The following is a 19,358-nucleotide window of genomic DNA, read 5'->3' as shown; positions in this document are numbered from 1 at the left end:
CAAAGCTACTTAATATGCAAAAACAAGGGGGGTTCTGGGAGTTTCTCTACTACCAGCTTATATCCCGGGTTAGTCTCTCAAACAGGGTCTTTAGCTCACCATCCTTTCACAGAAGAGACATTTCCACTACAAATCGGTCTTTGTCCTGCACAAGGGCAGTCCAGCACCGAAATGTCTGGCAGAGAGACTTCCAGGACCTCCCCACCCCCCTCTTGTTTTTTGCACATTTAAGTAACTTTGGGTCTCACCCTAAGTTACTAGGGGAATCCAGACCTTTGACACCTGCTCACTATTCTTGGAGAGGCACAGCTCCACCCTACTGATCGGGTCCAACCAGGCCGAAACATGTGTCTGTGGTTGCTGTTGGTTATTCAGAGGAGAATTGCCTACCATTTCGGTGCTGATGTGATTGGGATATTTCTCCTTTGTGAAAAGATAGTGAGCTAAAGAATCTGGGTAAGGCTCTTGTAACCAGGACTCGTGCCTGGCAGAGACTCAAAGGAACCCCCTTATGTTTTGACTTTCACTCTAGAGCCAGGGTGAGTAACCTTTAGCTCTCCTCATGTTTTAGTATAACTCCCATTAGCCCTGGCCAGCATTGCCAGTGGTGAAGGTATCATGGGAGTTGTAGTCCAAAATATCTGGAGAGCCAGAGGTTGCAGAACCCCGCTCTAGACCGTAGGCAGGTCTTTACGTGGGCTGGGGTGGATCCCTGCTGTCTCCAAAAGCTGCTTTGGAGCCAGGGTCCCTTGCTACCTATTGTTCCTGAAAATCATTGTGTGTGCAGTCTTCCGCCGTGATCATGTGATTAAACTAGTTTGGTCCAAGTTCATTTGAACCATGTTAATGTACTTCTACTTGTTTTCACTTCCAAGGCACGTGCATCAATAACACCTCAGTGATGATGTTCAAGAAGGGAAGTTTTGAAATCGGTGCTACAGTTTACCCTGTTGCTATTAAGGTAAGGCCCACGAAGATGTGGCATCTTATACTAGAGGTGGACCCCTTAAATTACACATGCCCATCGCTGGAGGGGCACACACCTTGCACTGGGAAAACATGTACAGATTACCTACATACACCTTTCCTTTCTCTTGCAGAAATTCACCCATTACTCGCACACCTAGTATTAATTAGATGAGAATGAAAGAGAGTGAGACAGACACACAGACAGAGACAGACACACAGACAGAGACAGACACACAGACAGAGACAGACACACAGACAGAGACGGACACACAGACAGAGACGGACACACAGACAGAGACAGACACACAGACAGAGACAGACACACAGACAGAGACAGACACACAGACAGAGACAGACACACAGACAGAGACAGACACACAGACAGAGACAGACACACAGACAGAGACAGACACACAGACAGAGACAGACACACAGACAGAGACAGACACACAGACAGAGACAGACACACAGACAGAGACAGACACACAGACAGAGACAGACACACAGACAGAGACAGACACACAGACAGAGACAGACACACAGACAGAGACAGACACACAGACAGAGACAGACACACAGACAGAGACAGACACACAGACAGAGACAGACACACAGACAGAGACAGACACACAGACAGAGACAGACACACAGACAGAGACAGACACACAGACAGAGACAGACACACAGACAGAGACAGACACACAGACAGAGACAGACACACAGACAGAGACAGACACACAGACAGAGACAGACACACAGACAGAGACAGACACACAGACAGAGACAGACACACAGACAGAGACAGACACACAGACAGAGACAGACACACAGACAGAGACAGACACACAGACAGAGACAGACACACAGACAGAGACAGACACACAGACAGAGACAGACACACAGACAGAGACAGACACACAGACAGAGACAGACACACAGACAGAGACAGACACACAGACAGAGACAGACACACAGACACACAGACAGAGACAGACACACAGACAGAGACAGACACACAGACAGAGACAGACACACAGACAGACACACAGACAGACACACAGACAGACACACAGACAGACACACACACAGACAGACAGACAGACACAGACAGACACAGACAGACACAGACAGACAGACACAGACAGACAGACAGACAGACAGACAGACAGACAGACAGACACAGACAGACAGACACAGACAGACAGACACAGACAGACAGACAGACAGACAGACAGACAGACAGACACACACAGACACACACAGACACACACAGACACAGACAGACAGACAGACAGACAGACACACACAGACAGACAGACAGACACAGACAGACACAGACAGACACAGACAGACACAGACAGACACAGACAGACAGACAGACAGACAGACAGACAGACAGACAGACAGACACACACAGACAGACAGACAGACACACACAGACACACAGATTAAAAACCCATGTCACCTGAAGTTGTGCAAGGCTGTCAGGACGACATACCTGGGTTCACCAGTCAAGGGGTACAACAAACAGTTTACAACAGTAATAACCTAAGATTAGGGGTCCTCTAACAATCTCACCACACTAGGGGAATACCTGGGTGTTGTGGGGTGTTTGGGGTTTAGGCAAGAGGATGTTCCTTGGCCAGAACTCCCCTGATCATGACCAGGCAAAGAAAAGGTAGGGTCAGAACTTTGCACTGGTACAACCCTATGCTGGAGGAGTGGGGGGTGGAGGTGGAAACTTTTTTCTGGCTTGTTCCCCCCCCCCCCCAAACCCCACACCTTGCTCTGATTTGGCTCACATCCACCCCTAGAGTTCCTAAATGTGCTGGTCCCACTTCTATCGAATTTTCCATTGCATGGGGTCCAAGGCCTGCGGATGCAGTTGTCGCTTACAGTGTCTGGATTATGTCATCTAAGCAGCGAATCCGAACTCCGGTGAGACAGTTCTTAATGCTGGATAACCCAGACACCCTGAGAGGTAGTCAACCACGAGTTCCATGACAACAGGCAGCCCCAGGTTATGAGGAAAGCAGGCAGCAGTGACAATCACTGTACTCCAGAAGCAGCAGGCAACTAATGTGGCGAGCACAAACAAACTGTGCCTGCATGGCCCCTCTTCAAGTTGTAGAGCAGCAAAAGGAGGGGGGGATAGTTGTTTGCCCATGAGCTGGAGACCAAGGCAAAACTCTGGGCGGTATCGAGTGCACAGCAGATGCCCTGGGCAGTCCACAAGATGGTCTCTGAACACGTTCAAAGGCTCCAGTGGGCAAGATGCACATGCAGGGATCTGAACTAGTTGGACGCACTAGCCCAGACATTGAAGTGCCGTCAATGGTCTTCAGGAGATCTGTCCAGAAGAGCAGATCTTCACTTGGCAGTGACTGGAGGCAATGCTGGAAGTCTTGAACGGATGGCATAGTAGTCTTGGCTTCAACAACTATCTGAAGACTGGCTGCAGAAGTCCTCCTTTTATCCTAGATATGAGCCAGCCTCACCCCAGCCCTCCACTGAAAAAAGATCTGATGATCTGTACCATTCAAACTGTTGAAGTCAATCCTGAACATCCTCCTGACACACATCTGCCCACCAACAGATACACCCTCTAAAACCCTCCTTCCACCCCCCTCTCCCCCAACTCCCCCGGCCTGAATGTGGTTTGGGACCAGTCAGTCCCAGCCCCAACACGCAGCCAGATGTTCACACTGCTGCTTTGCTGGGAAAGGGCTTTCTTTAGATGGTATTTCCTGACCTGAGAAAGTGGGAAGATGGCCAAAGGACAGGGCGAAAAACATGTGCCATGGCCATTTTGAGTTTATGGTATTCAAAAGGGCATTATGCGGTAACATGCAAAAGTGCATGTGTGAAAAATAAAAAAAGGTAGAAATATATCTGCTGCTATTAGCCAGTCCTGAACTCAATGTGAAAGTAACACATGTCACTGAAAGGAAAAGGCACACAAAGTACCACTGCCACACTTCACTTTAAGGTGAGGTGTGCAGATTAAAAACAACAAGGAATTTCATAAAGGGAGACAGGGTCCTCCTGTATTGATGGTTTGAGGGACTGACCACTGCCCTGGAAACAGATGAGCAACGCAGCTACGTAAAGTAAAAAGGCTTTACTTTCATTAAGTCAGGACGGGAATCAAACCAAAGTAATAAAAGTTGGTGTTACATTGAGGTCAATAGAGGGGAAGCTGCACAAAGATGGTCTTTCCGAACAAGGACATTGCGCTCAATTGTTCAGGCCCACAGGATCATACCTGCTTGTTAGGTTTGTATTTGTTTTATTTGTAACGCGCACCTTCAGGCCCAGAGGCATCCGGGCGCAACTTTAGACATGGTTACATATGCATACATATATTCAACTTTTAAGACCGTGCAAGTATACAAGGCATACAAGTATACAAGGCATACAGTAATATACATATGTACAACGTGGAGGTTAGGGCCGGTGTATTCCTGGGACAGGTTCCCAGGAGCAAAGAGGTCCGGGTTTCAAGGCTGGTTGAAGAGCCAGGATTTCATTTTGGATTTAAAGGCACTAAAACATTCTTCAGATCTGATGGTAAGGGGGAGAGCTTTCCAGAGTTTGGAAGCTAGGACGAGGAAGCTAGATCCACCCGCTTTTTGTAGTTTGAACCTGGGGATGGTTAGACAGTGGGTCTGGGCAGTTCTTTGAGGGCGGGTAGGCGCGTGGTGGGATAGCCGGCTGCAGAGGTACTGGGGGGGGGGGGGCTTGGTTGGCTAGGCATTTGTGGGTGTCACCTAAGGCTTTCAATGAAATTCTCTGTTTGACTGGTAGCCAGTATAGGTTGGATCTAGATTCCGAGATGTGGTGGTTTCGTGGGATGTTTAAGGCCGCTCTGACGGCGTTACTCTGGGCGATTTGCAGTTTGTTCATGTTCTTGGCTAGTTCCTAGGTAGAGGGCGCTCCCGTAGTCCATTTTGGCCATGATGAGAGTTCTGGCCAATGTGACCATATTTGGGGTTGTCAGAAATGGCCTGCAAGCTGCAATGAGTTTGCAGGTGTATGCTGAGGCCGACCTGGCTGCATTAGTTTGTCGGGATAGGGATAGGGTGGCGTCAAGGTAGAGTTCTAGAGTTTTGGTGTCTTTCGAAACTAGGACGGTGTTGCCATCAATGATAAATGATTGGTAGGACGGCTCAAGTTTACTAAGACGTTGCGTACTGCCCAAGATGAGGAGCTCAGTCTTGTCATCGTTGAGGCATAACTGGTGCTGTGCCATCCAGGCTTGGATGACCAGGTAGACCTCGTTCAGGGCCTTGGTGTCAGCCAAGTAGTCTCCAGTGATAGGAATGAGTATCTGGATGTCGTCAGCGTAATTCGTATAGGAGACACCCAGATAGTCAAGTACATCAAAGAGCGGTTTTGTAAAAACATTATAAAGTGTTGGCGACACACAAGAGCCCTGGGGGACGCAGCAGAGAATGGGAGAGGGGTCTGCAGCTGCAGATTGAGAAAAGACCCGCATAGATCTATTACTCAAGAATGATTTGATCCAGGCCGTAGCAGATGGCGGGGGGAGGGGGGGAGTGAAGATGCTTGCATAAGATTTGATGATTGACGAAATCGAAGGCCGCAGAGAGGTCGAGTAGAAGAAGTAAGGCAGGTTTGCCGTTGTCCTTTTAGAACTTCAATTTGAGTTTTTAAGTCAAGTAAAGCTGTCTCTGTTCCGTGTTTGGGGCGGAAACTGGATTGTCTAAGACCTAGAAGATTATTGGCTTCCAAGTACTTTTAGATTTGCAGGTATGCTGCACGGTCTAAAATTTTTAGCAGGAACGGGACAGTCGTAATGGGTCGGTAATTGGTAGGTATGCTAGGGTCAAGGGAAGGTTTTTTGAGCAGGGAGATCACCCATGCATCTTTAAGGTTGTCGGGGACAATTCCTGTTTTAAATGAGGCGTTGATAAAGGATGTGATGAATGGGGCCAGGTCGTGGGCGGATTCCTTGATAATAGGGGAAGGGCAGGGATCACCCTGGCAGTTGGATGATTTGATCCTCAGGATGATGTTTTCCACCTCCATAGTAGTGAGCGGTGAGAAGGCAAATCGTTTGAGGTTGGACAAATCAGGGGTGAGGGCCTCAGCTGGGGTAAGAGGGTGATTGTCTAATTTTAGGCTGTCTTGTTTAGCAGCGATTTTAGATTGAAGCATGGTGATTTTATTCAGTAACGCTGCCTGAATGTTAGCACACCATTTGCTGTCTTTAATGCAGGTGTCGCGGGCGGGGGGGGGGGAGGAGGTGTGTAACGGGAGAATTCAAGCTCTTTTAGTATCTTAAAGAGTTCCTTAGAGTTGGAGTCAGCTTGCACGATACGATTATAAGGGACTCTTTTTTTTTTCACCTCTATAATGGCTGTTTTGTAGGTGAGCGATGCCAGGAAGAAGTCATCTTTGTGCGTGTCGGAAGGGTGGCTTTTCCAACGGTTCTCGGCACAACGTTTAGTTTTGCGGAGTACTCTTAACTGTGGAGTAAACCAAGAATTCAGATGTGCCCGTGGTTTGGCATTCCTCAGTTTGATGGGGGCCATAATCTATGGCTGTGAGCATGCTGCGGTTATAGATGTCAGCTAAGGTGGTAGGGTCATTGCAAGAGTCGGTGGCCATTTTTAGCGTAGGGAGTAGCAAAGGGAGTAGTTTCTCCTTGGTTATGTCCTTTTTGTTTCTGGTCAGAAGAACAGGCACTATCAACCAATCAGGAGGCACAGAGAGAAAATGAGGCTCTCTGTCAGCACAATGTGGACTAATTATACCTTTTTATGTCAACCTGCCACCCCAACCTGAGAGTTAAGACTTGTTGCTCTATCCACATTACCTACTTTAAGAGAGGTTTGACTTCCCTTTCTTGTCGGGTGTGCAAGCCGCCCCTCACTCCCCCCATTACGGTCATTTGTTGTAGTGCCCTCCACAGAGGGTGGTTTTAAAAAATGTCCTTAACAGACCCATAATCAAGTTCTCAAATGCATGATCAAAATGGAGCGATGGAGGAACAATCCTTACTTTTTCTAATTGTTTTATTTTTTACCGCCATATTGAGTTCATCATTGTTCCACTCATGTGAAGCCACTCTTGCTCCTGGTTTTTGCATTTTGATTTTTCCCGGAGCCCATACTTTCTACTGCAGATTGTTCTTCCCCTCATTGGGGGGGATGCAGTTCAACACAACACTACTCCATTGCTTTCCTGCTTCCACCACAAGCCTTTCTAGCCATAACTAAGGTCTACTTCTTTTCCATTGACACCCGGGAGCTTAGCACCTCCCCTCAGCCCTTGGATGCTGTGCCTTTGGATTGTTTTTGGGTATAGGTTTGCAAATCTGTAAAGCCACACCGTGTCTGTACACTCCAGGAACTGGAGGAAGTGCAGACTTTACTTTCACATGCCAGGGACTGAAGGATGGGCCCGTGTTGCCTGTGCATGCCTAGTCCTAAAAGTAGGACCATAATTACCTGCACACGCTGGTCCTGGGTAAGGGGTAGAATCGGTAGTAATGGTCTCTGCCGCTGACTAACATACACCTTTGCTTCACAGTATGACCCACGATTTGGAGATGCCTTTTGGAACAGCAGCAAATATGGGATGGTGAATTACCTGTTAAGGATGATGACAAGCTGGGCCATAGTTTGCAGTGTGTGGTACCTGCCTCCCATGAACCGAGAAGTGAGTACCAGACTCCGCCATGGCAAAGGGTGAATAACTGAATGAGAGTACAATAGTGCACTGTTAATCTTCCACTGGCAGATGATCTGGTCCTCCTGTTTACTGGTAGGAGTGAAAACAAGCAAGTATAGGACTGCATTATGTTTTGCTAAGAACCTTTTGGGAGGGGGCGCAAAAAGCCCTAGGAGAAAGTACTAGACTCCCATCTGGTGTAGAGGGAGAAAATCAAAGCATCTACACCATCCATGTAGGGGGGGGGGGCTGGAGATCGTTGTTTGGAAACAATTTCCAAAGCTATTGCTATGGATTGGAAGAGGTGTTTTCTGGGCTAATCGAGGGTTTGTAGGTGAAGGGCATCCAGCAAACCAATTATGGGAGTAGGTCATCCATTAAAAGTGGCAGAGGAGTCTGTGCTCAATCTATAAGGGGAGAAGAAACCTACAGTAATCAACAGCTGTGAGTGTGGCAGGCACAGAAGGAGCAAGGAGAGACTGGGTACAGTCCTCCTTTTATCCAGTGTCTGTGGAGGGTAATGTGCTGGATTCTACCTTTATCCAATGTCAGGCTGGGCTATTTAATAAATCTCCTGATTGCTGTGGCTCTCACTTATCGTTTGTTTCCCTTTCTACAGGAGGACGAAGATGCAGTCCAATTTGCCAACAGAGTGAAGTCGGCCATTGCACGCCAGGGAGGCCTAGTAGACCTACTGTGGTGAGTAGCAAGTTTTTTCTGCTCTTCACTTACAATTGTATTTATTTCCATTAGCACCCGGGCCAGAGTAGCCAGCCAATCAGGTGGCTAGGAAAGTAGGCTTGAAACGCTGGTGTAAGCCCGCGTTCCAAGCCATCTGAAGGCCAGCTCCCCCAATTCATCTCTCCCCACCCCATCCCCTTTTTTTAAATGTTTAACCCCCAACTTAACTTTTCGCGGCTGCGGTGGCACCTTCCTCTCTGTGCAGAACAGCCACCAATGGAAGAGGGGCTCCGTACGGAGCCTCACCTTCTGTTTGATGGCGGCCATGTTGGTAAAGTAGTTTCCTTCCTACAACTGGGGGCGGCGCGCATCCCGTTGAAGAAAGGAAAATCTTTTTTTTTTTTTTTTTTTCTTAGCACCCGGTTTGCTGCTTGCCGGATTGGGTGTTAACGCCACATTACCAGTCAGTCAGTTTCTCTTAAAGCTTCAATGTAAGTCAACGATTTCAGGCTCTTGGGTAGAGGACATTTGAACACTCTTTCAAAGGCTTTTAAAAATATTTTCTTAACCCGATTTGTATTTTTCAAGCAATAGCAGCTCATAAAGACCTGTACTCAATGTGGCAGCAGATTTGAATAAACAACCGAGATGGATAGATTTTTCTGTTTATTTTTATTTTGAATGACATTGCTGTTTGCAGGCATTGTATTATGTAAAGCATGGGATCCCTAAGAAATTGAGCTGAAGCTAATGCCTAGACTCCAGGACAGCTCTAACTGTTCGGTTGAAGACTAGGCTGTCTAGAGCAGACTTTAGACTTGCATCATTTCTACCCTCTAATATGGTTAGAAATTACCCATTTCTGCCATCTTTTTTTTTACTCCTTCGAGAGATACTGGTATGCTGCAACCCTTAGCACTGCTGTTCCCATCTACAGGCTCTGGTTGCTGCTGTTAGATTCTGTCGGGTTGGTACATTTTGAGGCCCCCATATTCTGGTCAACGGGAAACAAACTGTTAGGAACAATTTTCTTTTCACTGATTTCTTCCCATAGCCTTCTAAGCAACACCCTTTCCTTTTGCTTTGTTTGGACTGCTGAACTAACTTTTTGGAGGCAAGTTCAGCATTAGACGTTTCTTCCCTTGTTTTGTGCTCATTTACATGGGGAAAACTGATCAGTCCAGAAGACTATCAGTACTGGGGAACTGTCTCCCTTTGTGGATTTCTTGTATTTTTAAAGCTGCACACATCACCTTAGAATGACGTGTGGTTATGGTTCACTGTTTCCTTATAGCTTTTTCAAATGCAATTTGTCCAGTATAGGCTGGTAGCAGCAGGTATTTTCTACTGTGATTTTACTGATGCGCTTTTGCATTTTATCGCATAATGCCATAAAGAGTGCCGTATAATGTGAAATGGCCATCCCATGAGATTTTCGACTGTACTTTTGGCCATTTTGTACTTTAGCTTTCTTCCTGCCCCCTCAGTTCCGTAATTTCCATATATGGAAAGCACTTTCCCAGGAATAGTGATAGTCTGAGTGTTTGGCTAGATTTGGGGGCTGGGACTGACTAGTCCCAATCCACATCTGAGCCACAGAGTGTCTGTTGCTAAGCAGAATGGTTGGCCAGTGGCTGTGAATGGACAGACTCTGCCACTTTCAATCGTTCAGATATTTACAATTGATGGACTTGCTGGGGACACCAGTCTAAATCTTGAATAAAAGTAGCACTCCTGCAGCCTTTCGACAGATCACCTTTGGAGCCAAGACCCCTTCCGAAGAAGTGCAGCCTGCTGAAGTGAAGACAGGTAGATGACCGTTGCAGCTGACTAGCATCGCCGTTTGTTCGTCCTTCGAAGATCGCCTGTCGTCACCTGATCATGACTCAGAAATCCATCATTTTCATGTTGTGGAGGTCTCCTTAGGGCTGCATTTCTTTGTGTCGTGGGTGTCCAGTCTCAAAAACTGTACCACCACAGCCTGAACCGCATACTAGCCGGAATTAATCCCAATGCTGAAATTGACCTCTGCACTTATGGGCCCCTGAAGTGGTCCCTTGAGAAAGAGAAATTGGATAAGGCTTGTAGCTATACTACCTATTCCTGACCCCTCCTCCCATAGGGTTCCATGGGCGGAATGTCCTCGCCCTTTCTCGTGCCTAACTAAGATTGACGGTGTAAGCCCCTTACCCCACCCCCACCCCCCCTCCCCATGGGCGTTACCTAGAGTGGTGGTAGTGGGAGAGAAACCTTTTTGAAATGTACTTTGGAACACTTAACTGCAGCCTGTGGCCTTCGAGGTAGCTATTGTCTCAATCGAATAGTAAACCTACCTGAACAGTGAGTTTTGTTGAACTGGTGACTTTTAGGCACTAGGCCTCATTCCCTATATGGGCTGGACTTAAGTTCTAGGTACCTTGTCCTAGGTTCTCCTGTAGATGTTTAACCTAAATTACCTTCCTGTGTTTACTGGTACTATTTCTCTTTTACTTTATTACTCATTTGCTTAAATTGTTGCTTGTAATTCAACTTCAATTGCATAACTATTGCATAACTACTTCTAGGAGTGCAAGGAGTGTTTCCAGTGTGAAGCCAGCTGCCGATTTGTCCCAATAGTCTGCTTTCTTTATCCTTGCTGCTGAGGAGGAGTTAAAATCCTTCTAATCTTCCCTCCGTATGCAGAGCGTCGCGGAGCGCGAAGAGTATTTCCAGCATTCGCAGGGAGTCCAGGAGAAGCCCAGAGCCGTTGCTGCAGCATAAAAACATCTGAACAACCGCTGCAACCCAGATGGTCTGCAGAATACAGAGGTAATGGAACCAACGCAGATGCTGGTGGCCAGTGGACTCCAAAGAACACAGTCAAGCGAGGATCGTGCACACTGCAGGAAATGGGATGATCGGCCTGAACAGTGTGACTTAGGTAAAAACTGTAACAAAGGCAGTGACCTCTGGAACTTTGGGCTCAAATAGGAGCATAACTCCCAAACCCCACGCTTCAACACCCGCATCAGCCTGGGGTCAGCCACCGTACTCCTCACTTTTCATTCTACTCCCAAACTCCCTGCCACCATTCACACGCCCCCCTCACCGAAACATCAAGCTCCTCACCATCTTCGCTCGCTGACGCCCAGCCAATGTCGGCAAACTCTGGGTCTTTGGTCATGGGAGAACTAAAATCGGACGGAGTGGGGAGGTGAAAAAAGTGGTGAGCTCAGCGCTGGCCAATTTCCCCCCCCCCCTCCCACATAACGGAGCTATTAAATCGCAGAGCCCCAGAGGCCCAGTCCCCTTCTAATGCATTGGTGACCAGGAACAGATCCTCCCCAGTTTCAAACTCAGTCAACTTGGTTAAAGACCCTAGAAGTTAAAAGGGTGCGCCCCACTTGTCAAAACATAGGAGCAAATCCCTGTCGGAGCATAAAAATTTGAAATGGCATTTTAAGCTAAGGGAGAGGATTCAACCCTTAACAGTTGTTGAACTGTAAAGCCTCGATGGATGAAAGTACCCCCAGCACAGATGACTGAATTTGGGAGGAAGAGTGGCATGAGCCATCTGATGCCGATCTATGGGCCAACTTGGATTCACCCTCTTTGCCTCCTCAGGCAGGATCAAGAGTCCTTCACTGTTGAACCTGAGATGCAGTCCTGCTCACGGGCGGAGGCAACAACAAACTGGGTGACCCCAGGAGAACATAGCACTGTCTTAAACAACTGTGCCTGGGGAACAGAGTACTTCTCAAGAATGCTGTGTTTGCCAAATTGCACCCAACTCTTGCAGTAAACCTGACTCTGGATCCAGGTCTGACCCAGGTGTGGACGGGCCAAGCCCTCGGGAGCAGAATGTATTGGCTGTAAGACTTAAGACATTGCAAGTTTGACATTACAACTAAGTAGGCATGCCAGCTGTAGGGGGGAAAAGCGCTCTGTCTCAGAAGTGGGAAGGGTTTCAGACCCGCATCTGGGCTTGCCCCCCAAGAAGCTAAGAACTGCCCTATCCTCAAATGCTGCCTTGGTAACATCAGTCCTCTCCCAAACGCCCCCGGGACTGCCCCTAGACTGGAACCCAGTGGGGAGCGTTCTAGGGGTCAACTGCGTTCTTGCCCGAGCTCAAGAGAAGACTCTAGTGAGGATTCGGTTCAGGACGCAAACTGGAATTGGAAAACTCATCAAGAACCGAGAGAAACATGCGCGCAAACATCTAGTGCATGTGCGAGACACTATAGGAAATATGCTGGGATGCTCAGATGGCACATCTACAGGCCTCTGGCTCCATGGTCTCTATTACACTGTCACCCTTTCTAAAACTGTATGAAAATGTAAACAACAGTTTCAAAGATCAGGCGACGCTACTAGCTTTAATGCACACAAAGCTAGTCTTCATTAAATCCTTTAAGGCTTGCAGGGAAAAAAGACTAAGGGGGGAAAAAGACACAGAGGGGGTGGGTGTGATCATCGAAAACCCTTATCGATTTAATCCAAGAAGTGAGAGAAGATAAAAGGCCTTGCCTTCTTGGGGGGTGGGGGATTCGGTACACTATTACACAACTGAAGCAACATGACAAAGCAGCGGACAGAAAATCTGAAGCCACACAAGTGCCCCCAGAACTGACCCTGAGACCATCACAGCCAGAAACTATTTCTAGCCCAGTGGTGTTTTTTGACCGTGCCCAAACCACGTTTCCTCAAGAAAACAAGGTTGGCCCGCGGTGCTCTCTCACCAGGGAATTCGCAGCCCACTCAGAATGCCCGACTACTCTGAGGCAGGCTCCTGCCTCGGGACTCCCCCAGGTATGATCCGGCTGCAGCTCTGAAATAACGATGATGTCCAGGAAAGAGGACCCACTGGGTGAGAGCGACTAACAGCGTGGATCATTTCCTAATCTTCAACCAAGCAACTCAAAAACAGATGAAAGTGTTGATAAAATCCAAAAAGCCAGAGCAATTTAAGAAAACAAAAAACACGTCCACATCGAAAGCATCAATGGGTCGTGGTGCACAGAACTTTATAAGAAATCTGAGAACTGTATCAGTGGAGCCAGTGAAATCCACATCGTCAAACGGAAGCTGCTATACGGATCATAACAAGGAACACACAGTGAATCTAAGAGCAAACGATAAGGCAATCACAATACCAGTGATGCAGGACGAGATAATCGGCCTGGAAAAGTTTGAAGATCCACTGCTGCAGTTGTCAACATATGAAGATTACGAATCTGATGACTGCCTGGAAGAACACCTCACAGAAACCAATCAAACTTATTTAGACCCAGTGGAAGAAGAGCTGGAATATCAACCAAAGAGGGTGAGCTGCCTAAACTCTCACCTTTCCTGACATTGGAGAATAAACGGACAAAAGCAATTAGTAAGTCGGGTAACAGAGAAGCCGTCCTCGCTACTGGGCAGAATGATCGAGAACTCCTGCAACGCTAGATTTACATGTGAAGCTAGTGGAGAGCAAGATAACGACAACCGGGCTTGGGTTCACAGAGCTCAACTTCATTCAAAGAGCAGAATGTTTAAAAAACAGGCTACAAACTACGGCAGCGGCAAGGTAATCCTGGAAAGGATATTGAAGGCAGACGACAGCCTAATTCTAAATTGCAACAAACATAATGTGCCTCTTCCATCATGTGCCACGACTGCGAGTAATCTAATCCAAAGATTTCAGGATCGTCGACTTCCCGAACGAGCAGGAAAACGACTGAGTATGTCTGCACATGGCCTTGACCTCCCTGATTACCCCGCTGGTGAATGCGAGCGATGATCTACATGCTTTGGGTTTTGATTTTAAAGATTGTAAGTCTCCAACGAAATTGAACCAGGGGCCAGGTCCATCTTTAGGTACCAAAAGTCGAAAGGGGAGCGCCAGAGGCGCAAGCAAAGTCGGCAAATACGAAGGTGATTGGCAAGGCAAGCCTTCGAGCGACAATCCAGTGGTACTAAGCAGCCGAGACATCTTAAAGATCACTATGTGAGGAACAAGAAAAGAGACCAAGAACAGTCTTGGGACTGGTTGGATAGAGTGCTAGGATCGGTTTCTGAAGATTAGAGTCCTGCCCGGAAATGATTGGGGAGGCTGGATGTTGAATCCTGGAACACCAGAGGATTCGCCTATCTGTTCCATGCCTTAGATGCAAGAGTGCCCTAAATGGACATCATATCTACAGGAAACATGGTTGAGAGAAACCCCAATATTGGAACGATTCATGGGCTATTTAAAGCAACTAAAGGGGACCTTGGAAGACCTAGCTACGGCCTGTTGGCACTGATAACAAACAGCTTCATAGAGAAGGTCATGCGAGTTATCCATCACAATCCTCTTACCCAGATAGTAATAATAAAACTATTGGATCACCACTCTGACAAGCAGGGGTGCCTGCTACTCTTCAACCTTTACTGGATCCCAAAGTCTAAGGATACTTTTGTAGACACTGTAATGGCATGGATAGACTTGCTGTACACTCAACTGGAGGGCCCTTGGCTAATCATTTGTGGTGACCTAAATGTGGATTGCCTGCGGCTAGGCATGAGAAGAGAAGAGAAGGCACGGCCGGGGCGGCATCGCAGAAAAAGAGTTGGATGCCATGAGTGGCTGGAAGAAACGAGGATGAGGGATATCCATATGGTGAACTGGCATGTGGAAGGAGACCTTACAGGGGCGGCGAAACGCACTCTGGGATGGCAAGTGTAACCTTAGATTACTTTTTTGTCTTGAACAGTATGCTACCATGGGTGATATCCCTGATGGTACACCTCTGTGAACATAGTGACCACGATCCGGTGGTACGTTCCTGTTGTAGACTGTGCCGGACAGGAAAAGTAAAATCTAATCTTTGGAACCACAAGATCGGCCTGGAACCGGGAAGAAACAGGTTATGAATTACCCCGGTCGTAGTCCCCCACTTAACTGAAAATCTGTGAGCCTGGCAACGGAGGGACGTAGGTGGGGTGGAACACAAACCGGTCTTGGGCGTTTTCAGGGAGGAACAAAGAAGGGGAAGCAAATAATGTTTTAAACCAAAGCACTCTTTTGAGAAAATATTGTAACCCAGAAACGTTTACTACACTGTGATCTCAGGACTCTGATTCCTTCCTCTTGTCACCAGAGGACCAGCAATGAAAAAAAGAGAAAAGTATAAGAACTGGATAATTTCCTGCAGAGCAACCCTCTATCAGAATGACTCAAACGATGTTGCAAGCTCTGGATCTGAAAAATTTGAGAAATCTACGGCAACTGCTAAATGGCAGAGAAATTGACACCGGGTTACTCCAGCTAAATCCAGTACCCGAGAATCGCTCAGTTGAACACTTTGAAAATCTGTTCACGCAGAAGGAGCACAATACAGAACAGTTGAACCACGAACAGTCTACTCAATGGTCGATTCATTTAGACAGGGAAGAAATCCTGTGCATAACAACGAAAGCTAGTAACTCCCGTGCACCTGGGCCTGGCGGTATGACTATTGCGATGCTGAAGGAGGCCCCGGAAGCATGGGCAGAGTTCTCTTTGGTCCTGTTTTAGCGGATTGCTAGATGTGGTAGAATCCCGTCTACATGGAAACGGGCAGTTGTGGTCCCCATTTTCAAGAAGGGTGATGGGGAGGAACCAAAAAACGATGGCCGCCCTTCTAGATGTCCTGGGAAAGGTCTTTGCAGGAATTCTGCTGTTAAGCCTGAAAGAATGGGTGAACAATACTAGGTCCTATGACTCGAGGCAATCAAGATTCATCAATGGAGTTGGCTGTGGCCTAAATTTGCTGCTGATTAGCCTCCAAAAAATGAAGACTCTTAAGGGGGAAGGCAGACTATACATGGCATGTGCCTTTGACCGTATCAGCTGGGAGTTGCTGTGGACCAAAATTACAGCCATGGGTTGTCCTAGGGACCTAGTTGCGCAATAAAAGACCTATACACGTGAAGGTTCTGCAGGTCCGACCCGACCCATCGGGCAATTAGGCGATGGGGGGGGATAAGGACTTATAGGGGCCTGAAGCAGGGCTGTCCGCTGGCACCTATTTTGTAGAACATCTTTATAACGGACATGAAAGAAGTCCTAGACCCGCCATGGTCATGCCCGCTTAGGATTAACGGAATATCTTTGGGATGGCTCCTGTATGCCGACGACTTAGTCCTTCAGTCCTGCAGAAGAAGCTTGGCACACTGCAGAAGTAGGTCGACCAGAACGGCCTGAAGATTACCATTGCGAAAACGGAAATCCTCATTTTGGAAAACCTAAGGGGATGAAAAAGAGGACCCCTTGTTGGTCGCTGGAGGAAAATCCAATTCATCCCGTCGCCTTAATAAAATATCTAGGGGCCATGATCAGCGCAAATGTGTGTAAGAAGCCGTGGATGGACTGCCTAAACACAAAAATGAAACCACTGACGGCGCAAGGGATGTTGATCGGGAGGAAGTATGGAAAGTTCTCGCTCCTGCCATTCCTAAACGTCTATAATCAGAATGTCATTCCAACATTGTCTTGCCACTGAGGCATGTCTTGGTTTGTTCTGGGAAGCCCGGGAGAGACCAAGTCACTTTTGGAAGAAGATTTTAAGACTCCCCAATGCAGTAACAGTGGTAATCGGACACGAACTAGGCTTTCTTTCGCTATACGTAAGAGTAGTCTGGAAATCCATGATGACCTTCAGCAAATTGAACTCCCTGGACTGTCCACCTCCATTATAAATCATAAAGATGAAAAACAAGGGAATGGCTGATTGGCTGAATCTATGGCGAGAAAGATGTTTAGGAACATTGTCTAACCTTGGTTTGTCAATGTAAACCTTGTGCAGAAACCCACTGCGGTTGAAGAGGGCCTTATGGGCAGCAGACGGGAACAAAATCGAAACTAAAAGATCCTATTTGAAGTTTCACACACGATCAAGATCGCTCACTGGCCTGCCAAACACAACCCCTCAATATTTGAAAAAATTCCCAAATACAAAATACAGGGACTTATTTCTCAGATACCGTCTGAACATACTTCACATCATCATGTTATGTAGACTCGGGCTTGTAGAGGGCGATAGATGCCGGTTATGTAAATCCCAGGCAGAAACACTAAACCATCTGATCCTCTTTTGCCCTGAACTGAGAGAACAGAGGACTCTCCTACTTTATGAAAACATGAGCAGCTGTTTTGGAACTGATGCAGCAGCTTGGTGGGAGGCCCTCTACAGGGGAGCAAACGTGGCGCTTACTCAGAGCTTGGTGAAGTTTCTTGAGCTGATTTTTATGAAGGATCTCCAAGAGACAGCACGGTCCCAGGTACATGGTCTTCTCAGCTTCCCTCCTTTTAGCCCTTTTACCTGTTTTTTCTTTTTTTCTACTGTTAGCCCCCTAGCTGACGTGAAACGTTATGTATTGGGGAGAATGTATCTGCTAATTCCCTTCTACCTTAGAACCACCAGCTCTTAATTCTAACCTGGAGAGAGTGAGACCCTTTTCCCACTCTCTCGTATTTTTCTGTGATTTGGTCTGTTTCTTTTGACTGTGGAGTCTGACAAACTCCATAGGCATCATCTTTACACTGCGTCACACAGCACCTTCAGTGCAGTGGCACAGGGAAGTCTTAGTTTTCCCCAAGGTTTAAATACCTTCTCTTGGTGAAACTGTTTCCAAGAGCAGTGAAGTGAAATTGACTTTACTTGCATGTTGTGACTTTCTAGACCCAGCACACACTCTTAATAGCATGCTGGAGGGGTTACCTAGTATCCTCTTTGTCTAGTTTCTCATGTAAACTGTTTAATGTTACCCTTTCTGACATTAATGGCTGGTGGGAGTGGTTTACTTTTTACTACCGTTGCGTTGAGTTTTCTACCATGGGCTGCAATTGCAGCTGCAGTAAAGCACCCATGGGTGTTCATTTTGTCCAAATGGCCATGGTCTTCTTTTTTCGCCATTTCTTATTCGAAAGTTCCTTCTTGAAATGTACTCTGCACGCCCAACCAGGTTTGGTCCATTTGTTTGTTTTGTCTTTGGCGCGATTCACTGGTGAAGCCCGCCTCTGGCTCCAGTGTGTCCGACAGGGGCAGGAAGTGAGGGAGGTGCCCAAAACTCCGTGCTTAATCCCCTTGGTTACAGGAATGCACCCAAAGGTGATTGGCTGGCTGGCTGTGAAGGACAGCCACCCTGCTGTGTGTGATTGACAGCTTGGCTGCGAATGAATGGGAGAAACCTGCATAAAAGGTGAGGCTTTTGGCTTGGAAGGCAGTCGACCACTGGACGAAGGAATCCGAAGAAGAACTTGGAAGAGACGCTTGCTGCAACTCCTGGACGGTTTGTTTGCCCGGTGAAGCTCCAAATTCGCCTTGACTAGAGAAGCCCTGCAACAGATGACTTTTCCCCTTAGGTTGGTGGGACCAATCAACCCCAAAGCAAACTCTTCTGGACATCCTCTCAGAGCTAGCTGTACTTCCATTGCTGCGGCAGGAACCGATTGCCAGGAGAGGAACACCAGATCGAGTGCTTCGTTTTTAAGTCAGACACGAGCACCAGGAAGATCCTCAGGACCTCCGTGAAGCAGGACTGACTAAGACTGAGCCACCTCAACAGAGTGCTGGACCCCAGATGCGAGGAAAGTCCATAGTGGTATCTGAGAACTGCGGTGGTGCTGTTTGTGAGAGCCGTGAGAAGCTGAAACTGCGAAGTGCTGCTGATCTGAAGTTTGCCCATTGCTGCCGTCAACCTTCATTCGTAGTGCAGTAGTCCCCAGATGCCCTTTCTCTTGTTCGCATGACTGAGGCCCAGGAACAACAGGATCTGCAGACCTACACAGGAACAGAAACCAACTGGAACCAATTTCTTCTGACCAAAGGTACTGTAAAACTAAGGGGGACTTACCTCTTGTTGTGTAGCCTTGCTTGTTCTCAGTTGAGACTTGTCCTGGTTGCTTTCCCGGAGTTGCTTGCAGCCTTTCCCCTTTCAGGCCTCCCAGCTTGTGGCCTTACAGTGATTGTAGAAAAAATATAAAGATGTCTAAAACATTGTGCAAGACTTTTTACTTACCT

At 47.4% G+C, this 19,358-nt stretch overlaps 1 protein-coding gene across 2 annotated transcripts in view; it reads left to right on the top strand.

Annotated features, from left to right (window-relative positions):
- The window catches only part of GPAT4 (glycerol-3-phosphate acyltransferase 4), a 438,091-nt gene that overhangs the window by 394,012 nt on the left and 24,721 nt on the right, over positions 1–19,358 (top strand). For both annotated transcript variants that reach the window (XM_069617681.1, XM_069617680.1), the window contains 3 exons: positions 876–961; positions 7,528–7,656; positions 8,288–8,367. In XM_069617681.1, the coding sequence (XP_069473782.1) occupies positions 876–961; positions 7,528–7,656; positions 8,288–8,367 (295 nt within the window). The remainder of the gene's footprint in view (positions 1–875; positions 962–7,527; positions 7,657–8,287; positions 8,368–19,358) is intronic.

This window comes from Ambystoma mexicanum, chromosome 10, assembly GCF_040938575.1.
Source record: "Ambystoma mexicanum isolate Mex_15411 chromosome 10, UKY_AmexF1_1, whole genome shotgun sequence".
Taxonomy (NCBI): domain Eukaryota; kingdom Metazoa; phylum Chordata; class Amphibia; order Caudata; family Ambystomatidae; genus Ambystoma; species Ambystoma mexicanum.
The sequence above is the reverse complement of the archived record's forward strand: the minus strand, read 5'-3'. Positions and strand labels throughout refer to the sequence as shown.